Source organism: Rhinatrema bivittatum, chromosome 6, assembly GCF_901001135.1.
Source record: "Rhinatrema bivittatum chromosome 6, aRhiBiv1.1, whole genome shotgun sequence".
In the NCBI taxonomy this organism is placed as follows: domain Eukaryota; kingdom Metazoa; phylum Chordata; class Amphibia; order Gymnophiona; family Rhinatrematidae; genus Rhinatrema; species Rhinatrema bivittatum.
Genome location: NC_042620.1, coordinates 207,785,493 through 207,808,280, shown reverse-complemented (window position 1 = coordinate 207,808,280; position 22,788 = coordinate 207,785,493). Strand labels below are relative to the sequence as shown.

General features: G+C 42.3%; 1 protein-coding gene across 1 annotated transcript in view; it reads right to left on the bottom strand.

The window, feature by feature from the left end:
* Nucleotides 1-22,788, bottom strand: part of UGT1A1 (UDP glucuronosyltransferase family 1 member A1) — a 44,347-nt gene that overhangs the window by 3,097 nt on the left and 18,462 nt on the right. The window contains 3 exon segments of the mRNA XM_029606497.1: nucleotides 5,117-5,336; nucleotides 17,877-17,964; nucleotides 18,514-18,645. Coding sequence (XP_029462357.1) covers nucleotides 5,117-5,336; nucleotides 17,877-17,964; nucleotides 18,514-18,645 — 440 coding nt within the window.

Here is a 22,788-nt window from a genome sequence, read left to right as displayed (position 1 = left end):
AAAAGATCCATGCAGACAAATGAATGAAGATGATGGAAGAGACCAAATTCAGATACATTAAATCTTTTTCAAACAGTGAGGTTGGAATATAGAACTATGTTTTTTAAAAGTCAAAATATGTATTTCAGTACCAAGCTCCATTTATCTTTAAACCACTCTCGTCAATTATTTGCAGAGGTAAATAAGTTGCTACAGCCATCAAGCCAAGAAGCCATGTCGAAAGTTGTTTCCCCTTAAATGTTTGTGGATTATTGTTTACAGAAATCAGAGCAAAGGACTTTGGTGACAGATCTGTGAATGGAAGATGCAGTTTCTGTAAGAGCAAGGACTTGCTGGGAAGTGTTTGAAAATATTTCCAGAATAGAGATTGAAAGTGAATAGGTGAAAATCCTCCTGTTGTGCTTTGCACCCTTGCTCAACGGGAATCGTAAGCTGCATTAGGAGATTAATTTATTGATGTGGCTGTGATGCTGATTAGTTTATCCCTCAAAAAAGGAATATTGTCCCTGATATTTTATTAGATCAGTAATTCATCTTGTTAAAAAGAAGGGAAAACTGTCTGCTGATACCTTAACTAGTTACTGGCCAATTTCAAGTTTAATTTCATTGGGTAAACTCCTAGAGAAGGCTGTTGCAGTGCATTTGAATGATTTTTTTGAAAAGAGCACAAAGTTTTACGTCATAATCAGAGTGGATTTCCATTGCAGCACAGTACTGAAACTTTATTAGTTTCTATGACAGGAGTGGAGTGGCACCTTATAGACTAACCACTTGACTCCTGCATCCATTACTTTAAGCATATAATCATTTAATTTTGTAAATGATTACATGCTTAAAGTAATGGATGTAAGGGGTTCAGTGATTGCAGCTTAACTGGATATAAACTCTGCTTCTGACTCAATAAATCACCTGATTTAGTTAGCAATGCTCTCTGAAATAGGACTAGAAGGAAAAGTTCATCAGTGGTTTAACTTTTTCCTGTCTGAAAGAAAACAGCAGGTTACAATAGGAAATGTTTTTTCAGAATGGTTCTCTTAAGGTAGGAGCTTCCCATGGTTCAATTTTATCTCCAACCCTTTTCAGTATTTATATTCACCCGCTTTGTACTTTACTGGAAATTTTTAAAGTACAGTTTAAAATATATGTTGATGATGTGTAACTATATTTTCCAGTTACTACTGACTTGGAAACAGTTTTATCTGAAATATCATCTTCTTTAACCTTGGTACAAGAATGGTGGTTTGAAAAATTCATTGATTTTGAACGCTGAAAAACCAGAGGTGGTTTGAATTTTCAAGGGCCCAAGACCAACTAGACTGACTGAGGACAACATTAACGGAAGTGCAGTGTCATTTACAGAAAATGTTTGAAATTTTGTGTTTTATTTCGATTCAGGTTTAAAATATGATCAACAGTTATGAGCCATTTTATCTTCTGGATATTTTAGGATAAAATTACTTAGCCACTTAAAGTTTTTGATTTATTAATCTGATTTGCAAACAGTTATTCAAGCATTTGTTTTAACTACTGTTGACTATTGTAATTCCCTGTATGTTGGCCTCCCAAAATATTGTGTCGGAGCTTTACAACTACTACAGAATTCAGCGGCCAGATTGGCCTTGGGTGCATCCTCTAGAGATCTTGTTACTCCACTTGATTTAGTGCTCACTAACGGGGATAACGTCTCTAATGTCTGGGTGGGTTCCCACCTCAACACCAGTAATCATCAAATGGTATGATTTGATATCGCAAATAGGATCAAAGAAGTCACACAAACACCCGAGTTTTGCATTTCATTGTTGAAATGGGGAAGTACCTGGATGGAGACCTAGAAGACTGGGAGAAAATGAGAGAGGTGGAACAACAATGGGCCAAACTAAAAGGAGCAATTACAAAGGCAACTAATCTATATGTTAGGTTTCTTATTTCTCTTGCTTTTTGTTTACTTTTCTATCTGGTTCTCAAAGGAGGTGGCTGATAAAATAACATAAAAAAGAACAGCATTCAAGAAATGTGTTCCCAAAAAGAGGAACACGAGGAAGAATATCTGGTGAAACTAAGGGACATGAAGAAAGTAATCAAGAAAGCAAAAAGTCAAGCAGAAGAAAGGATTGCCAAAGAGGTAAAGCAAGGTGACAAAACATTTTTCAGAAACATCAGAGAAAGGAGAAAAGTCCAAAGTAGTATAATGAAAATAAAAGGTGAAAAGGATCAATGTGTAGAAAGAGACAAAGAAATGGCAGAAATATTAGACAAATGTCAGATTGGTGTTCACAAAAGAAGACCCTGGAGAATGACCGTTGCTAGTTAACAAGAAAATGGAGGGGGGTGGAGTAGACAAAACTCTGTTTACAGAAGAGAATGTATGGGAAGAGCTAGGGCAACAAAGTATGCAAAGCCATGGAGCCTGATGAGGTTCATCTCAGGATACTGAGGAAGCTCAGTGAGGTGCTGGCGGGTCTGCTGCCCAACAGGTTTCTGGAAACGGGCGTGATGCCGAGTGATTGGAGAAGAGTGGTAGTGGTCCCGCTTCACAAAAGTGGGAGCAGAGAGGAGGCTGGAAACTACAGGCTGGTTAGCCTCACCTCAGTAGTGGGAAAAGTAATGGAGATGCTGCTGAAGGAAAGAATATTGAACTATCTACAGTCAGAAGAATTGTTGGATTCACCAGAGGAAGGTCCTGTCAGAAAAATCTGATTGACTTTTTTGATTGGGTGACTAAGGAATTGGATCGAGGAAGAGCGCTCGATGTGATCTACTTGGATTTCAGTAAAGCTATTGATACGGTCCGGCACAGGAGGCTTGTGAATAAAATGAGAAACGTAGGAGTGAGCGCCAAGGTGGTGGCCTAGACTACAAACTTGTTGATGGATAGAAGACTGCGTGTAATGGTAAATGGAACTTACTCTGAAGAGAGAGCAGTGTTTAAGCGAAGTGCCACAAGGATCGGTGTTGAGCCCAGCCTTGTTCAATATCTTTGTGAGTGACATTGTGAAAGGGATAGAAGGTCAAGCTTGTCTTTTTGCGGATGATACTAAGATCTGCAACACAATGGACATGCCAGAAGCAGTAGAGAAAATGCGATGTCATTTAAGGAAGCTTGAACAGAGGTCAAAGATATGGCAGCTGGGATTCAATGCCAAGAAGTGGTAAGTCATGCATCTGGAGTGCGGTAATCCAAAAGAGCTGTATCTGATGGGAGGTGAAGGGCTGTTGTGCACGAAGCAAGAGAGGGACCTTGGGGTGATAGTGTCTAGCGATCTGAAGACAGTGAAGCAATGTGTCAAGGCGATAGCTAAAGCCAGAAGAATGCTGGGATGTATAGAGAGAGGAGTAACCAATAAGAAAAAGGAAGTAATAGTCCCCTTGTACAGGTCCTAGGTGAGGCCTCACCTGGAGTATTGTGTTCAGTTCTGGAAACCGTATCTCAAAAGGGATAGAGCCAGGATGGAGGCAGTCCAGAGAAGGGCAACAAAAAAGGTGGGGGTCTCCGTTAAATGACTTATGAGGAGAGGTTGAAGAACCTAAATATGTATACCCTGGAGGAGAGGAGGTGCGGGGGAGATATGATACACACCTTCAGATACATGAAAGGTTTTAATGATACACAATTGACAAACGTTTTCCATTGGAAAGAAATCAGTAGAACTAGGGATCACGTAATGAAACTCCAGGGAGGATTACTTAGAACCAACATCAGGAAATATTTCTTCACGGAGGAGGGTGGTGGATGCCTGGAATGCCCTTCCAGAGGAGGTGGTGAAGACAAAAACGGTGAAAGATATCAAAAGGGCATGGGAAAACACTGTGGATCCCTAAAGGCTAGAGGATGGAAATGAAAAAAAGAGTGCATGGGGGTAACTTGCTGGTGTGGCGGTTATTACCTTTAACCAATAAGCCTTCGTACTGTTGGTCCAACTCCATTATTGCTCTCTGCTTGTACGGCAAGAGGAAAAGGGGAATTAGATTCAGATAGCAACCAAAAAGGACATTGGATTTTACGGTCTGGGAAAACAAGCATGGGGCTTAACTTGCTGGTGTGGTGGTTTCTGCCCTTAACCAACATGCCTGATACTTTGGATGCAGCTCCAACATTGCTCTCTGCTTCAACAGCAAGAGATAACAGGGAATTGTCTCAGACAGCAACCAACAAGGGCCCTGACTTTGATAGTTTAGGAAACGAAGTAAGGGGGTGACTTGTATGGCGCAGCAGATGCTACTGTAAACTTGCTGGGCAGACTGGATGGACCATTTGATTCTTTTCTGCCATAATTTTCTATGTTTCCATGTTTCTATCCCATGACTTTAATTTTCTCAGGAGTCTCTCATGAGGGACTCTCAAATGCTTTCTTAAAATAGGTTTAAAAGCATCTGCTCATAGTTGCTGATGCTCATGCATATTTCATTCATAAAATACAGAATTATGCATGTATTTAAAACACACATACATTCAGTAAGTGCTTTCTGTTAAGCACAATCATGTGAATACATGCATACTCACAAGGTTTGCAAAATAGCATATGCATGCTACCTTTGTGTGTGTATATACTAATTTTACATACACAAACCCCTACGTAACACTTTGAAAATTGCCTTCTTTATCTCTAATCTAGGGATTTCAGTTCAAGTTCTAAAATCATGTCCTCAAATGTTTAGAAGATAATTGGAGCAATTTTCAAACAGCCCTCGTAAGTACATAGCTTCCATGGACCTTGTATATAATTTTCAAAAAACTTTCCCATGGGTACAAAAGAAAACAATGTATGTGTAGATTTGAAACTCCAATCTGTGCTTGTTATTTTTCAATCCACCCTATACATACCTCTGGGAATGCTTCCCTGTAACCTGACTAAAAGTATACATGCTGTGGAATCCCATGCACACTTTTAGCCAGATTGAATGAAGGTAATTTTCAGATAGACAATTTACCCTGGTAAAATTGTCCTTAATATTGCTATACTAGAGCCAGAATAAGGGTACTCACAAAGCTAATTGCACTCTGCTGTGTAAAGTTGTATATTTCATTAGAACCAGAATAAGGTTATTCACAAAGCTAACCGCACTCTGCTGTGTAAAGTTGTATATTGCACTTCAAACAGTCCCATGTTGTACTAACTTTGGCTCATTAATGACAGCATTCAAGGCATTGCTCAGGTCCAGAGTTGTCATTTGTACAATGTCCAGCATCACACCAGCACCACGAGACTCAATGCGCTTTGCGTTATCCATCTGATCTCCAAAGAGTGGCAGCATTACCATGGGAACTGCATTGCATATCCCTTCATAGATACCATGGGATCCTGCATGAGTAATGAATGCACGTGTCTTAGGATGAGCTAGGAGTCAAAAAAAAACAAACATAGTACGGTTAAATAATTGTAAAATCACATGATATTCAAATCCTGAGTTTTGATCCCACCTTTGACAAGGATTTTCTCTCCCAAACATGCAATTAAGTAATTATCATAAGCACAGAAATATGCTCTTACATAGGCAAATTGTAATAAAGTATGCAGGCTTTAGTGCACTGTTTTCCTTCAGATTTAGCACGTTTTATGTGCTATAATTTCTTCCCATATAATGAGTTTAGTGCACAAAAAAAAGTTCTAAGTGGAAAGTAAAAAAGTGAACTAATTTAGGATATTTTTCATTTTAATGTATGCTAATGAACTGCATATGGAATTACTTCAATGAAGCAAACATGGTCATTCATAAAAACATGATAGGCCGTTATCACACACATTACGGTGTCATTGCATGCAATAATGCTGTAATGGTCACACTAATGGCCTATTGCAAAATGCATATGCAAATAAATGTAATCAAGTGGGAAGAGTTGGGTGGGGTAGATGTAAAGTAGGGGTGGTACCGCGCTGCGCAATACATATCACATTATCGCAGGTCAGTAACGTATCTAATAGCTACACCTTTTTTCTGGGTGGTACGGTCTGATCGCGGGCGGTATTGCGGTCTGTGGTATTATTGCGGTGCGTATTGTGCACGATAAACACTGCAATCAATGCACATACACCTACCAAGCATTCCTGGACCAATAAAATTGGCTATTTTTAGCAGGTCAAGCTTTCTAACAGCTTTTGGTGAGTGGCAAGTATACTTTTAAGTGCATTCTTCATGCCTTGCCAGCCTCGCCACATGCGACGACAAGTGGAAGATGAACAACCTGAACAGGACCCAAGGCCACTTCCAAGACGCCCGAGGAAAGTTCCTGCAGCGCAGCAGAGGGTCCGCTGCCACAGGCTCAGGGCCCTGCCCAGCAATGGGCACGCACCCGGCCATGAGCCAGGAGATACAGGGACCATATCTTTCCTCCATGAACATCCTTGCTGGGCATGCCTAAGGACTTTATGGTTAGCAGGTCTCGTCTCAGCTCTCGGGCAATCCTGGAATTAATTGAAGACATCAGAGGGGATCTGGATCCAGTCACGGCAAGGTCCCGTGCTGACCCTGGCCTCATCAAACCATTGGCTGCCCTCCATTTCATGGCAAGCTGCTCCTTTCAAACCACAGTAGGGGTGGTGGGGGAGAATGTCCCAAACCACATTCTCACGCTGTTGCGATCAAGTCATTGCAGCTATAACTGACCGCATTAATTGATACATAAAATGTCCTCATGACAGGCAGGACTTGAAGAGAGGTTTCTATGCCTTAGCACGCTTTCCCAATATCATCGGAGCTATCGACTCACATGTCCATCGTTCCACCCCAACAGAGGGAGGAGACTTACCGCAACAGAAAGCTCTTCTACTCCATCAACGTACAAGTGGTCTGTGATGCTCGAATGCACATCCTGGACATGGTGGCCAGGTACCCTGGAGCTATGCACGATTTCTTTATACTTAGGCAATCGGGCCTCTTTGACAATTTTGAGGCTGGCCTGTATGGTGATGTTTGGCTCATAGGAAAAACACCCTTTTCTTTCTCATTTCCATCAATGCTTATGGGTATGTGGCTAATGCCACCCAAATGGAGTGGGGAGGGCTTTAGGGGAGGACACGATCAATGGCATAATATCTGGCTTCTGCGGTTCTATATGCAGGTCATTGGCCAAGGGCATGTCTTTTTCCATCCATGTTTCAGAGGCTTGCCAAATTAGTGCAGGCAAACAAGGCATAGGACCTAAAGTCAGAATCCACTATATACATAGCACATATTACCTAAAAGGCCCCGTTCCTATCTTCCCCTTGGGAGCTGTTACAATGTGTCATGTGCATCCGAACCGTGCACTGCGCACGCTGCCGACCCAGCACCTTCATGTGTGGACCGTTACTGAGACATCAGGAACATTGTCACCTACACTTTCTGTACAGTATCACACACCTGTACTATGAGCAATCTACAGTGCATGTTGCAGGTCTGCTATATTCCCTGTGTGTGGGCTCACTAATGGGTTTCAATGCAGGACAGACTGGAGTGCAGCAATGGAAAATCACCGGCAGAGTGCTGTAGCACAGGTTTTTCTCCTCTTACGTATGTCTTTAAGGTTGGGAGGCAGCTACACACCAGTATCCTTTGCTGGGTTGCGAGGACCTTTCATGCAATACTTCCAATTGTTACATCAGATGCTGAGGTAATGAACAGATCAGCTCCTTTTGCCTACAGCTTGCCTGCACATCTAGCAGCCAACAACAATTGTTAAATGTGCTCAAGCAATGTTAATCAGGTTTCACAGCTCAGCAAAGGTACAGGCTACCTTATACAGTCTTACTGGATTTGAGGTTAGCCGGTCACATCTGTCAGTAAAAATGCAAACATTCATGCCTTCTGTTATTGCTACAGAAGACTAGGTATGATTGCAGGCCCTGGCTTCTCACCCCCATACACATGCCAAACATGCTGGCAGAGACGAGATACAACGAGGCCTTAAGTGCTACCCGCTGCTTCATAGAACACACCTTTGGCCTTCTGAAAAGTTGCTTTTGCTGTTTGGACAAGACAGGTGGAGCTTTAATGTATGCCCACCCAAAGTAGTAAAGATTGTCTTGCTGTGCTCTGTTTTCTATAATGAGGCTGTATGCCACAGAATACTAAAGATCCTATCAATCTCTGCTAAAGATGAGACCAAAATTTATTCAATCTGTATATCCCAAAAATTGTAATAATCTCACCTTATTTTTTGTTCTTGTGAACTAACAACGTGATTTGCAAATAATTAAAAAATAATTTGAAGTGGGATGTGGTAAGTTTCATATATTTAGATGCATGCCTCCACGGCCTTTCCTCTCATGTCACGATTTAATCATTAACTTACCTCCCTCCCACTCACTTTATTTTATACTATTTTTTGAAATTTTGTTCAATATTTTATTTAATTCATTTTTGTTAAAAAATGTGATCTTCACCTTATCTCTAGGTTTTACCAATTTTTTTGAAAAACTTTTTTCTTTTAAAGACTTGTCTTAGGTACTTAAACCTTATCACCTAATCAATAAGGAAAGAATTCACTTAAATCTCCAAACGAAAAATATTCATGTGAAACGCCAACATCATATTTATAAATGCTGCTTCATTATTGATCGCAAGTGCAACTTTTCTTCTGGCTTCTGTCAGGGAGACATCGAGGACCTTGACACACATTTCTATAGCCTCAGTCTGAGAGGAGTTGTCCTGTATGAAGGCCACTAATTCGGCCACCTTCTCTGCCACCACTGCCAGTTCATGGTTAATAGTAGAACTAAGGGTTTGAAGCTGCCCCAGGATATCCGCTGGTGTCGCAAAAGCATACCAATTATCGTCTGAGGCCTAGTTCTTTTACTATGTCAGCTTCGATCTAGATTTCTACACTGTGCTAGACTTCTCAACCCACATAGCAGGCAAGACTTTGAGGACATATCCTGAGACATCATTTGAGTGTAAAAAGGATGATAAAGGATTTAGCATCAGGTGCTACTGACCACCAGACAGAAATGTTTACTCGCTTCAGCACATCACATGACCCCCCTCCCCCCCCCCCCCCCCAATCATAGTTATTTTGATAGTTGATTTTGCTGGTGTGTTTGAACTGAGCAATTAAATGTATGGGTGTGAGTGGGTATGGAAACACTGGTGGGTGCATGTCTTAGATGAATAATGTGTGTATTGTTGGATTCTGGGGTGGAATATAAAATCTTGTTAAGATGTCTTTTGGGCATATATTTGTTGATCTCTATATATTCTTTGTTTTTTTTTAACTCAATTGCTCTCATGCATACGTGTTGTACGTGTTGTATTGCTGGTTTTATGTCTCTTGAATAAAGAGTTTTTAAAAAAAAGATACAAATAAAATCACATATATGAAAGACAAAAAAAAACAAACTACATCAGGGATGGCCATAAGCGGCATCGCAACAGCATCCCCTCCTCAGAAGACCTCCTCACCAGGTCTTTTTCTGCAACTGAGAGGGGTCAAAGAACTGAAGCTGGTACTTCTTGGTGGTGGACTGAGGCGATGAAGAATTCAAGGCAGAAAACATGAAGCGGAGGAGATCTGAGATTCAAACAAGACGTACACAGACTTCTGAAGGCGCAGATGGACTTTGTACAAGGTTGCAGGACAGCAAGACTGCATCTCAGGTACTTTATGAAGAAAGGTGGTAAAAGCTTGAGACTTCCGTAGCGTCTTGGAAGGCAGGGTAATTGTCGAAGATTCACTTTCTGAGTCCTCCAAGACTAAACCTGTAGTTGGATACTAAGGTATCGGAGTACAGAGGAGAAGTCCAATCAAAGGATTTAAAGATGGCTAGTACCCTAGTAATTCAATGATGGAACAAGCCAAGTCAAGGGGTCCAGATAGCAGACTTGAATGTGTTAAGGAATAGCCTCAGGAATGCTAAAAGATGGAAAACACTTCAACAATATCCAAATCCGTGTTTTGAGCCTAGATGAACAAACAATATTAGACACTAGCCGATGACTCAAGAGCCAGATCTAAGGAACTCCAATGCCTGGATGACTAGACAGTCTTTCAGGAAATAGGTTGTTGGAACAAGCATAGAGTCCAACAGAATAAACATCCTGCATGAGACTAAATGCACAATTGAATCTTTATGGGTAGAAATCCCATGTGTGTCGGAAGAATATAGTGATAGGAGTATACTACTGTCCACCTGGTCAAGATGGTGAGACGAAGTGAAGAAATTCAATGAAGAGCGGGTAAACGGCGGGAGTAACTATGACTCTCTTAAGGTAGCCAAAATGGTGAGACTGACAGTGAAATGCTAAGAGAAATTAGGGAAGCTAACCAAATTGGTAGTGCAGTAATAATGAAAGACTTCAATTACCCCAATGTTGACTGGGTAAATGTATCATCGGGACATGCTAGAGAGATAAAGTTCCTAGATGGAATAAATGATAGCTTTATGGAGCAATTGGTTCAGGAACCGACGAGAGAGGGAGCAATTTTAGATCTAATTCTCAGTGGAGAACAGGGTTTGGTAGGAGAGGTAACGGTGGTGGGGCTGTTTGGCAATAGTGATCATAATATGATCAAATTTGATTTAATGACTGGAAGGGGGACAGTAAGCAAATCCAAGGCTCTCGTGCTAAACTTTCAAAAGGGAAACTTTGATAAAATGAGAAAAATTGTTAGAAAAAAACTGAAAGGAGCAGCTACAAAAGTAAAAAGTGTGCAAGAGGCGTGGTCATTGTTGAAAAATACCATCCTAGAAGCACAATCCAGATGTATTCCACACATTAAGAAAAGTGGAAAGAAGATAAAACGATTACTGGCATGGTTAAAAGGGGAGGTGAAAAGCTATTTTAGCCAAAAGATCTTCATTCAAAAATTGGAAGAAGGATCCAACAGAAGAAAATAGGATAATGCATAAACGTTGGCAAATTAAATGTAAGACATTGATAAGACAGGCTAAAAGAGAATTTGAAAAGAAGTTGGCCATAGAGGCAAAAACTCACAGTAAAAACTTTTAAAAATATATCTGAAGCAGAAAGCCTGTGAGGGAGTCAGTTGGACCGTTAGATGATCGAGGAGTTAAAGGGGCACTTAGAGAAGATAAAGCCATCGCGGAAAGATTAAATAATTTCTTTGCTTCGGTGTTTACTGAAGAGGATGTTGGAGAGGTACCCGTACTGGAGAAGATTTTCATGGGTAATGATTCAGATGGACTGAACCAAATCATGGTGAACCTAGAAGATGTGGTAGACCTGATTGACAAACTGAAGAGTAGTAAATCACCTGGACCGGATGGTATACACCCCAGAGTTCTGAAAAAACTAAAAAATGAAATTTCAGCTCTATTAGTAAAAATTTGTAACCTATCATTAAAATCATTCATTGTATCTGAAGACTGGAGGATAGATAATGTAACCCCAATATTTAAAAAGGGCTCCAGGGGCTATCCGGGAAACTACAGACCAGTTAGCCTGACTCAGTGCCAGGAAAAATAGTGGAAAGTGTTCTAAACATCAAAATCTTAGAACATATAGAAAGACAAGGTTTAATGCAACAAAGGAAGCATGGCTTTACCCAAGGCAAGTCTTGCCTCACAAATCTGCTTCACTTTTTTGAAGGAGTTAATAAACATGTGGATAAAGGTGAACCGGTAGATGTAGTGTACTTGGATTTTCAGAAGGCATTTGACAAAGTTCCTCATGAGAGGCTTCTAGGAAAAGTAAAAAGTCATGGGATAGGTGGCGATGTCCTTTTGTGGATTACAAACTGGCTAAAAGACTGGAAACAGAGTAGGATTAAATGGACAATTTTCGCAGTGGAGTGCCTCAGGGATCTGTATTGGGACCCTTACTTTTCAATATATTTATAAATGATCTGGAAAGAAATATGACTAGTGAGATCAAATTTGCAGATGATACAAAATTGTTCAAAGTAGTTAAATCACAAGCAGATTGTGATAAATTGCAGGAAGACCTTGTGAGACTGGGAAATTGGGCATCAAAGTGGCAGATGAAATTTAATATGGATAAGTGCAAGGTGATGTATATAGGGAAAAATAACCCATGCTATAGTTACACAATGTTAGGTTCCATATTAGGTGCTACAACCCAAGAAAGAGATCTAGGCGTCATAGTGGATAACATATTGAAATCATCAGTTCAGTGTGCTGCGGCAGTTAAAAAAGCAAACAGAATGTTGGAAATTGTTAGAAAGGGAATGGTGAATAAAACAGAAAATGTCATAATGCCTCTGTATCGCTCCATGCTGAGACTGCACCTTGAATACTGTGTACAATTCTGGTCGCCGAATCTCAAAAAAGATATAATTGCGATGGAGAAGGTACAGAGAAGGGCTACCAAAATGATAAGGGGAATGGATCAGCTCCCCTATGAGGAAAGACTAAAGAGGTTAGGACTTTTCAGCTTGGAGAAGAGATGGCTGAGGGGGGGATATGATAGAGGTGTTTAAAATCATGAGAGGTCTAGAACGGGTAGATGTGAATCTGTTATTTACTCTTTCGGATATTAGAAAGACTAGGGGGCACTCCATGAAGTTTGCGTGTGGCACATTTAAAACTATAATCGAAGAAAATTCTTTTTCACTCAACGCACAATTAAACTCTGGAATTTGTTGCCAGAGGATGTGGTTAGTGCAATTAGTATAGCTGTGTTTAAAAAAGGATTGGGTAAGTTCTTGGAGGAGAAGTCCATTACCTAGAAAATAGCCACTGCTATTACTAGCAACGGTAACATGGAATAGACTTAGTTTTTGGGTACTTGCCAGGTTCTTATGGCCTGGATTGGCCACTGTTGGAAAAAGGATGCTGGGCTTGATGGACCCTTGGTCTGATTCAGTATGGTATGTTCTTATTCCAAGGGTGGCAGATAATGTAAGGTGGCCACTTCCTGGTGGTGATGAAGTGGAATTCCGTACAGTAGTAAATACTAGATGGAGCCCTGTTAACAGATGTTTGTTTTCATATCGTAATAGCTATAGGTTTGGCTCTCTCATGCTAGAGGTGGAGGAGATGATACCTGGAGCAGGACAGGGATTCTTGCCGGCATAGATCTCCTTGAGTTTCCTTAAAGGGGCAAGCCCTTAGGTGAGAGTGGAAGTCAAAGTCTCTCAGTTAAGTTAGCACTAAAGATTTTCTTGACTGATGGAAATGTTGTCAAGTGTCATTAGTAAGCTAGGGACTTGACAGGATGGCCCAGTAGAATAGGGCTAGCAGGATGGCAGATGGAATGGAATTCCATCTGAGTCATACTGAGAACAATTCCAGGACTAGATGTACTCTGAGAGACTCGCTTAAGCAGACAACTTGGAAGGCTGAAGAGACTTTCGATGAACCCGAAGGCAACTGGCAAAGAGGTCACAACTGTCGCCAGTAGGTGAGGTTCAACGTTGCATTCAGGAATGTTGGAGGTGTAAGGACCCAAGGAGATGTCGTTGGACTTGAAATACTAGATGGTAAGCCAGGCTGAGACGTGGAAATTGGTTGGATCTTGAAGTGCAGAGTGTAATAAGCAGGATTGACTTGCTGGTTCAACTCGAGGAGAAAGAAAGAAGTATTCCAGACCCCAGTCAAAGATGAAAACAATTGGGTTGCAGGTGCCTCCTGCAGGTCATCTAGAACAAAAGGCCTAAACAGGCTGTTGATCTGGGAACCAAGCAGAGTAATTACTCCTACAAGTGAAGACACTGATTGATCGTAGGAACGTAGTTTCCCGCTTGGGAACCATGAAGAGTTGATACTCTAGGAAGACAGCGGAGCTGATGGAAAAGACACAAGATTTCGAGGTACGAAGATCACTCCTGGGTGCAGGCGCCTCCTGCTGGTTGTGAAAAAATGTACCCAGGGAAAATACAAAATCTTGATGAGATGGATACAAGAAGAACCAGGAACTTGGCAGCTTAGAAGAGGCTAGTGAGCACGGGTGCAAGCGCCCCCCTGCAGGTCGTGAGAAAAAATATACCTGGGGAAAAAGGTATACATCTTGTCGAAGTGGAAGCAGTAGTAAACAAAAATATACCCAGGCCATAAGGAAGCTTCCCAGGGAAAAGTTCTTGGTGACGAGCAGATGCTAGTGCCTCCTGCAGATGGTAAAAAAAAAAAAAATTTTCAACAAAGCTGGCACCTCCAGCAGGTCGAAGGATACTCAGAAGGTTCAGGACACAAAAATTCAGAAACAAAAATTCTTGAATCAGGAACTCTAGAACAAGATGTGGGCCCATCACAGGAACACACTCACCAGACACATGGCCTTCGCAATCTGTTGTGGGAGTGCTAGGGAGCGGTCCTGATTCCAGGGAGATTGTGTGCCCTTGGACCATGGCGCGACTGCAGAGGAACTCCGTGGAAGCGCAGAGGCAGGCAAGACGTGCCCAAGCATGGGCAGACAGGCTGACCACCGGAGCCCTGACCTCTGCCAAACCTGAACACACCAGGAGAGACCCAGCAACGCAATGCTGGTCTCTGGGGTAGCCCTCCAGTCACTTGATAGCCCTTTCAGACCTGCTGCATGGGAATGGCAGATGCAGCAGGATGGACAGAGGTCAAGGACAGGTGATGGTACTGGAACTTGGAACAAGACAGGAACTCGAGGAGACTTGAACAAGACGAGGATACTTGGAACTTGGATAAGACGAGGACTCTTGGAACTTGGAAGTCAGATGAGACGAGGATGCTTGGAACTAAGATGAGATGAGGATACTTGGATGAGACAAGGATACTTGGAGACTTAGGCTGGCACTGCCCCTCAGGGCTCCCTACACAGCTCCTTGTGGGCTGGTCACGGACCACCCTGTCCCACTGCACGCCCTACACAACCTGAAGAGGCTGGTCATGGACCAGGCGGAGAATGGGACATGCACAGGACTGCGGCTCAGGATGAAGAAGGAATCCAGGCAGCGCTCAGAGAAGGATCAATCCAGAAGAGGACTCCAGTCACCGGAAACTGACACCGGATCGATATGGATTTACTCCCAGGAAGGTCGGCTGGAGGCGAGGTCTGACGGGCGAGGCAAGACTTGAACCCGGAGCTGGGAACTAGCAGATACATCAGGGTCAGGACTGGAACATAGGACAGCGGAATTTGGAACATTAAAAAAAAGGGTCTTCTGGATGCTTGCACTCTGGACATCAGAGTGTCTGGACATCTAGGACATCTGGACATCAGGGACATCTGAAACACGGAGCATGGAATATCAGAACATCTGAAGACAGGACAGACGAGGACACAGGAACAGACAAGAGACCCAGGACATGGAACGAAGATGAAGACGAAGGATCAGGAACCACAGATGAAGACAAGGGAATGCCCACAAAGAAGGGAGTGCCTTGAAGAAGCGAGGAAGGATCACATAGGTCTCCTGGATTGAAGAGCTGGAACAGAGTATCCAGGAGCAAACTAGCTCCATACGAAGGCAAAGACAGACTGACAGAAGGCCCTCTTTATAGGGCTGAAGAGGAAACGCCTCAGGAACATCATCAGTAGGAGCCAGGAAGGACTGCCCACCGTGAGCCCTTTAAATAGTGAAGTGAGGCATGGCTGCATGCCTAGGAAGTAGGCAGGACCTTGGGGAGCGGTGGCATCCGTGCCGCGAGGGAAGGCCCTGACGTTGGTGGCTCTCTGCCGTGAACAAAAAAGATGATGGAAGCTTCCTGCTGCTAGAAGAGGAGCTCTGGGGCAGCCTCCAGGCCATGGAAGAGGACCTGGTCAGCGGCGGCCTCCGGGCTGCAGAAGAGGAGCATTGGCGACTGCCTCCGGACCGTGAGAAGGTCGTCGGCGGTAACAGCGGCGGCCTGACTGCTGCAGATGGCGGCAGCAACAATGGCAGCAGCCTCCAGGCCGCAAGAGTGGCTGATTCGGCAGCAGTCTTCAGGCCGCGAAGAGTGGATGGGGGCAGCGCTCGGGCTGCAAAAGGCAGCAGTGATGGCGGCAGCCTCCAGGCCACAGGGAGAAGGCAGCGGTCAGCGTTGGCAGCAGCAGCCTCTGGGTTGTGCTGCCAGGTAAGAGCCTGCTTGAAGCAGCATTGCAACATATATGTGGGAAGACCTAAATATATTGCATTATAGTAGTTAAAGCTTGTTACGATCACTGTGCAAAATCATTTTGATCCAGCTATGGCTTAAATCTCTGGAGCATGTGGAGCTTAAAAAAAGAATTTCATACGATAGCTTTCAATTCGGTCTTAAAGGTCTTTTTTCAGTTGGTCAGAGAGATAAGAGCAGAACCATGCAAAAATTGTCCTTGTAATACCAATTTTGCATAATCAAAACAATAAAACACTATGACCTAGAATGTCAAAAGTAGATGAGACATCAAGCACTAGCAATATATAGGCAGTGCCAGTATTAAATCCCCGGAGAAAAGTATCAAGGCTGGAAACCAGTGACATCCATACTATATTTTGGGCAAAACCCAAATTGGTACGGGTCCAGAATATTATAAGTTTCCAAAAAATCATGGAACTACTTTAGTACTGAAGCCTCAATTACTTTTGCCACAAATGAGTTTGAAGAAATTGGATGAAAATTACCACAGTTTGAGTGATCAAGATTTTTTTTTTTTTTTTTTTAACAGTGGTTTAATCGATGCTCCTTTTAACAATGGTGGTAAGTAACCCTCTCATAATGAAGCATTGACTAGATAAGCTAAAGAGGTCACTGATGTCCTCAGACAAAGTCTTCAGTACTACAATATCACAAAATTTAAAGGAACAATTTACAGGATTCATGAATTTTAAATAAAAACATAAGAATTTGCCATACTGGGTCAGACCAGGCCGATGCAATACAGGGCGTTCAGCCGAGTTCACTGTTAATCCGCAGTCGGACGCGGGCTAAATAGGCGTAATCCACCCCCTAATGCAATAGGGGGATTAGCGCCTATTTAACGTGCTTCCAATGCGGAGTGAATGAGATAGCGCTCATCACATGCAAATGCTTGTGAATGAGCCTATTACTCATTCACTCCCAATGCAAAAAGATAAATGTGCGTCTCAGACGCACATTTATTGTTCAAATATTAACGCCTGCCTGGAGCAGGCATTAATAGCTGAGCAAAGGTAAAAGAAGTACAGAAAAGCAGAAAAAACTGCTTTTCTGTACTTCTTTTTTTAAAGTAAAAAACAAACTTGGCAGACCGTTGAATTATGAAGACCGACGCCGGTAAACTCGGCGTCTGTTTTCATAACCGGCCGTCTGCCAGTAATGAAAACGGCTGCCGATAAACTCGAGCCAGAGTTTACTGGCGTCGGTCTTCATAACTGGCAGCTGCGGCAGATCGCGCTAGGAAGGAGGTGGTAAGGCAGCGCCTCCTTCTTAACGCGACCCCCTAATTTAAATATTGCATGGCATCCCCCCTTTTGGGGCACCATGTGCACGTTAAGAGAGCGGGCGCTGACTGTTCAGCGCCCGCTCTTTCACTTTAAATTTAAAAATAAAACTCTCTGTTATGTATATGATTGAACAGATATTTATTCCCCCATAAAATTGTACCAGGCAGCCAAGGAAATAACATTATATCCATATATTGTCACAGTATAGAGGTCCCTTCCACATTTGGGCTCAATGCAGTAAGATCATAATCTGTCATTTCTTAGCATGAACACATTCTCATTAGACTGGAACTCTTATGAGGCTGCACAGCAGTAAGCAATAACCAGGCACAACATGGTATGACTCCCATGCCTACTTTTATCTATGTTTTGGTGTTTCTCAATGTACTTTTTGAAGCCACCCAACTCATTGCTATTGAAAAGAATTGATAGGCACCAGTTAGAGAGAATGCACGTCACAAACCTATTAGGGAGATAATGAGGCAAACAGTGATGCTCAGAGCCCACATTCAGTTCTGCCGGTAGATCATGATCAATACAGGATCCAAGTAAGAACTGGAACCTGTCACAAGTCAAGTGTCCATGCCTTTATTCCTATTCTCACATCATAATGACAGTATAGACATACCGAGTAAGTCATTCTGTGGCAGCCATTTCATGAGCTTGGTGTTTTTGGCAAGGTTAGGTGGAGCCTGTCCAGTATACCTCCATAAAACCTTTCAGGGCATAAAAAACAGCATTATTTCAAGCAAAATATGTATTGCTTTCAGTTGTCTAACTATAGAACTACTGCTCATTCCAAAATAGTGGCAACACTTTAAGGCAACAGTGGTCAGCTATTGCTTGAGAGAGTAAAAAATCACAGATTGTGTTCCTATATGTATTGCCTGAGGACCAAGTTAAACCTATTATTTTGCTATTAAACCTGACATGCAGCACCCCCTATTGTTCCAGTACTGAGGCTTCCCCCCACAGCTCTGCCAATGAACTTCACATATAGTTTCACATGCTGTTCTCTTCCCAAGACTTGCACACAGTTGTGTCAATGTACCTGCATCCTGACTTGCAGCATCCCATGCTATTCCAATGCTGAGACCTACTAATATGCCTTTTTGCTAGCCTGAATCACTCCAATTTTATAAGCAATATCAGACAAGTTAGCTTCTGCTTATTTGATGGTAGTATGCACAATGCATATTACACTTCTGTTTTTTGTTGTTCCATTAAATAACTGTGTGGAGGAAATGGGAAAGCATTTTTCCTACCGTCTGTGGTATACTTCCCAGTACACTGGCAATGTCCATGGCTTTCTTGAGTGGGATCTCAGAGACTATTGAGCCCAAGGAGAAGACCACAATCCCATTTTCTCCAGAGCTATTAACCAGGTTTTCAAAGTCCTACAAAAGAAAGACATGAAGCATTTAATCAATTCATTTTAAAAGTGACAGCATAATGGAAATCTTGAGGCTGAAACAACTGTATAGTCCATGCTCAGGGCAGAAATACAGAAGTAATCTTTATTTTTCAGACCAAATTAGAAATGAAGTTGCATCTTCCATAGAAACTCCTCAAATAAAATGCTCCCTAATAGTGCTTCTGAACTACTTTATTAGTAAACATTGTACATATTAATGTTACAGAACTACTAGTAAAATGTTCAGCTTATTTCTGAAGAGCTTTCTAATATTAGCAGATGCAGAAAGAGGACACACCTTTTCCTGTGACTTCAGTTTTGGTAGTTGCCATGGTGCAGCTCCAGCAAAAGCCAGTATTATTATGTCAAAGCCATGAGAGGATAAAAAACTGACAAAAAATAACATGGAACACCTAAAAGAATCTTCCTACCAGAAAAAAAACAAAACAGGGAGGGTCCCTGGGCTTGTGTAGCAGGATTCAAGGAAAAGAAATTATCAGGTTAGTTAAAAATTATCCTTAATCTGGTAGAGAAGAAGTTAGGGACAACCTGAGAACAGCAGCCTCAAGGCTGTGTTCCCCATAGCACATATATGTACAAAGAAAACCAGGTAACTGCCTTGAAAATATCCTCCAGGTAAGTGTGGTAGACTCCATCAAATCAGATTCTTTGTTCTTGTTGAATGTGCCCAAAGGATTTTTGGAGGTTGACGGCTTTTCAGTTAACTAGCTGAAGCAATTACTTCTTTAACTCAGTTAACCAAAAAGGCTTTGGTAGCTGTCTCAGCCTTACAAAGCCTTGTAAAGAAACAAAAGGATTAGACTAAGACTTCTAAGCACCAAAGAAGAACGCGAAGGCCATCCAATAGCTGGTGGTGTTGGCCTTCCAAATTCCATTTCAATTTTTGATTCTTGGACTTATTCCTCTTGCTACACAGGAAGTATTACAAATTCCTTTAATTTCAAGCAGCAGGAAGGCCAGGAAGAAAGAGAGCAATTATTCAAGCTCTTCCTGGCAACAGGAGCTTGAGACACTTTTAGCTACTTTTTTATTTGGAAAAAGACACCTAAAAATAATGTAATCCTCTGAAAGGAAAAGGAGAATATGTGAAGTACTAAGGAAACAGTAAAAGTGTGCATAAAGCCCCCCAAATATTGACTTCTTTTCCTCATACCTACAATAACAAATCTATAGATTAGGGGTGTCCCACACTAGTCTTTAGAAACCACAAACAAGTCTGGTTTTCAGAATATCTATAATAAATATTCATAAGCTACATCTGCCAACAATGAAGGTAGTGCATGCATATCTATCTCATACATATTCTTTGAGGATATCCTCAATGAATATGTATGGAGGAATTGGTTCAGGAACCAATGAGAGAGGCAGCAATTTTAGATCTAATTCTCAGTGGAGCGCAGGATTTGGTGAGAGAGGTAACAGTGGTGGGGGCCGTTTGGCAATAGTGATCATAATATGATCAAATTTGAACTAATGACTGAAAGGAGAACAGTAAGTAAATCCACAGCTCTAGCACTAAACTTTCAAAAGGGAAACTTTGATAAAATGAGAAAAATAGTTTAAAAAAAAAAAAAAAAGTGCAGCTACAAAGGTTAAGAGTGTGCAACTGGCGTGGACATTGTTAAATAATACCATCTTAGACATGCAGTCCAGATGCATGGCTAAAACGTGAGGTGAAAAAGGCTATTTTAGCAAAAAGATGTTCCTTAAAAAACTGTAAGTAGGATCCATCAGAAGAAAATAGGATAAAGCATAAGCATGGGCAAAGCACGAACAATTAAACAACCAATCACACTGCAGAAATTCACTAAGGGGCGGATTTTAAGAGCCCTGCTCGCCGGTCCGCCTATTTTACATAGGCCTACCGGCGCGCGCAGAGCCCCGGGACTCGTGTAAGTCCCGGGGTTTGGCGAGGGGGGCGTGTCGGGGGCGGGCCCGGTCGGCGCGGTGTTTTGGGGGCGGGCCCGGGGGCGTGGTTACGGCCCGGGGCGTGGCCGCACCCTCCGTACCCGCCCCCAGGTTGCGTCCCGGCGCGCAAGCGGCCCGCTGGCGTGCGGGGATTTACGTCTCCCTCCGGGAGGCGTAAATCCCCCGACAAAGGTAAGGGGGGGGGGGTTTAGACAGGGCCGGGCGGATGGGTTAGATAGGGGAAGGTGAGGGGAGGGCAAAAGAAAGTTCCCTCCGAGGCTGCTCTGATTTCGGATCGGCCTCGGAGGGAACGGGGGTAGGCTGCGCGGCTCGGCGCGCGCCGGCTATACGGAATTGATAGGCTTGCGCGCGCCGATCCAGGATTTTAGCGGATACGCGCGGCTACGCGCGTATCTGCTAAAATCCCGCGTACTTTTGCTTGCGCCTGCTGCGCCAGCAAAAGTACGCCAAATCGCACGGTTTGAAAATCTGCCCCTAAGTGTGTAGTTTTTAAGATATAGCACACCATTACTAATGGATAAGTTACATTTGTAAAATTAGCTCTGTAATTAAAACTGAGAAGGAAAGACATGGACATGATTAATCACATTTAACAATGAACTGATAACAAACTATGTTACCGAACCTTATGGCACCTATGTAAACGGACAAATTGTGGTATCATTACTTTTATGTGCCTTAATGTAAACTGTTGTGACGGTCCCCACCAAACGACAGTATAGAAAAGGCGTAAAATAAATAAATAAATAAATAAATAAATAAAAACTGGACTCATGCCACTAAATTAGTATGCATTGGCCTCTGAATAAGTATACACTGGCTTTTAAAATCCTTTGGGGGGGGGGGGGGGAAGAGCTCAGGGCAGTGGCTCAGCAGATTCTACTCACCAATGAGAAGATGTTGGAGACACTGTTCTCTGTCTTGCTCTGCAACTATGTTGACGGACCAGATTCAGTGTCCTGAAGTGCTGTTTGGAAGAGCTCTCTTGCCTTGCTATTATATGCAGAGTCACTCTTGGCAGCTAAGATTTAATGCTAAAAATGCAGAGTTGTGCATTTAGGATGTATAAATCCAAGGAAGAGGTGTAGTGTTGGGGTGAAATTTGGCAAATGCCAAAAAGATGATTGGCTGCATAAGGAGAAGAATGGTCAGCAAAAACATGGACCTTTGTATAGGTCCCTCATTTGGAATATTGTGTACAATTCTGGAGACCATAACTTCAAAAGTATATAAACTGGTTGGAGTCGATCCAGAGAGTGGCTACTAAGATTGTCAGTAATCTTTGTTCTAAAGCAAATAGGTATAGACTGAAAGATCTAAACATCCCCCCCAGAGGAAAGGTGAGATATAATAGAAACATCTAAATACCTCCAAGGCGTCATATATAGAAACATAGAAATGACGTCAGAAAAGGACCAAATGTTCCATCCAGTCTACCCAGCAAGCTTATGGTAGTTTCTGCCGCACCATACAGGTCACCCCCAGACTGTTGGTTGCTGTTTGAGTCCAATTCCCCGTTACCTCTTGCTGTCGAAGCTGAGAGCAGTGTTGGAGTTGCATCAAAAGTATCAGGCTTAATAGTTAAGGGTAGTAACGACAGCATCAGCAAGTTACCCCCATGCTTGTTTATTTTCCCAGCCCATAAAATTCAGTGTCCTTATTGGTTTCTGTCTGAATCTAATTCCCTTTTTCCTCTTTTCCCCCTGCCAATGAAGCAGAGAGCAATGAATGGAGTTCCATCAACAGTATGAAGGCTTAATGGTTAAAGGTAGTATCTTCCACGCCAGCATGTTATCCCCATGCACCCTATTCTTCATTTCCATCCTTTAGCCTTTAGAGATCCACAGTGTTTATCCCATGCCCTTTTGAAATCTTTCACTGTTTTTGTCTTTACCAGGAGGTGAGTCTCTTGCAATGGAATGAAGGCTGTAGAACAAGGGGTGATGTTTTAATGTCATGTCATTTTATTTTATTTTGTCTGTATGATTTTGTTGCTGTTTTTGATTATAAACGTCATCATTGCTTTGAAAGATTTTATTGAAAACTGGAAAGCAGGTCATACATTTTATAAATAAATAAATGAGTATAGACTCAGAGTAATCATAGGAAATATTTCTTTACAGAGAAAGTAATGGACACATGGAACGGACACATGGAACAGCCTCCAAGTGGAGGT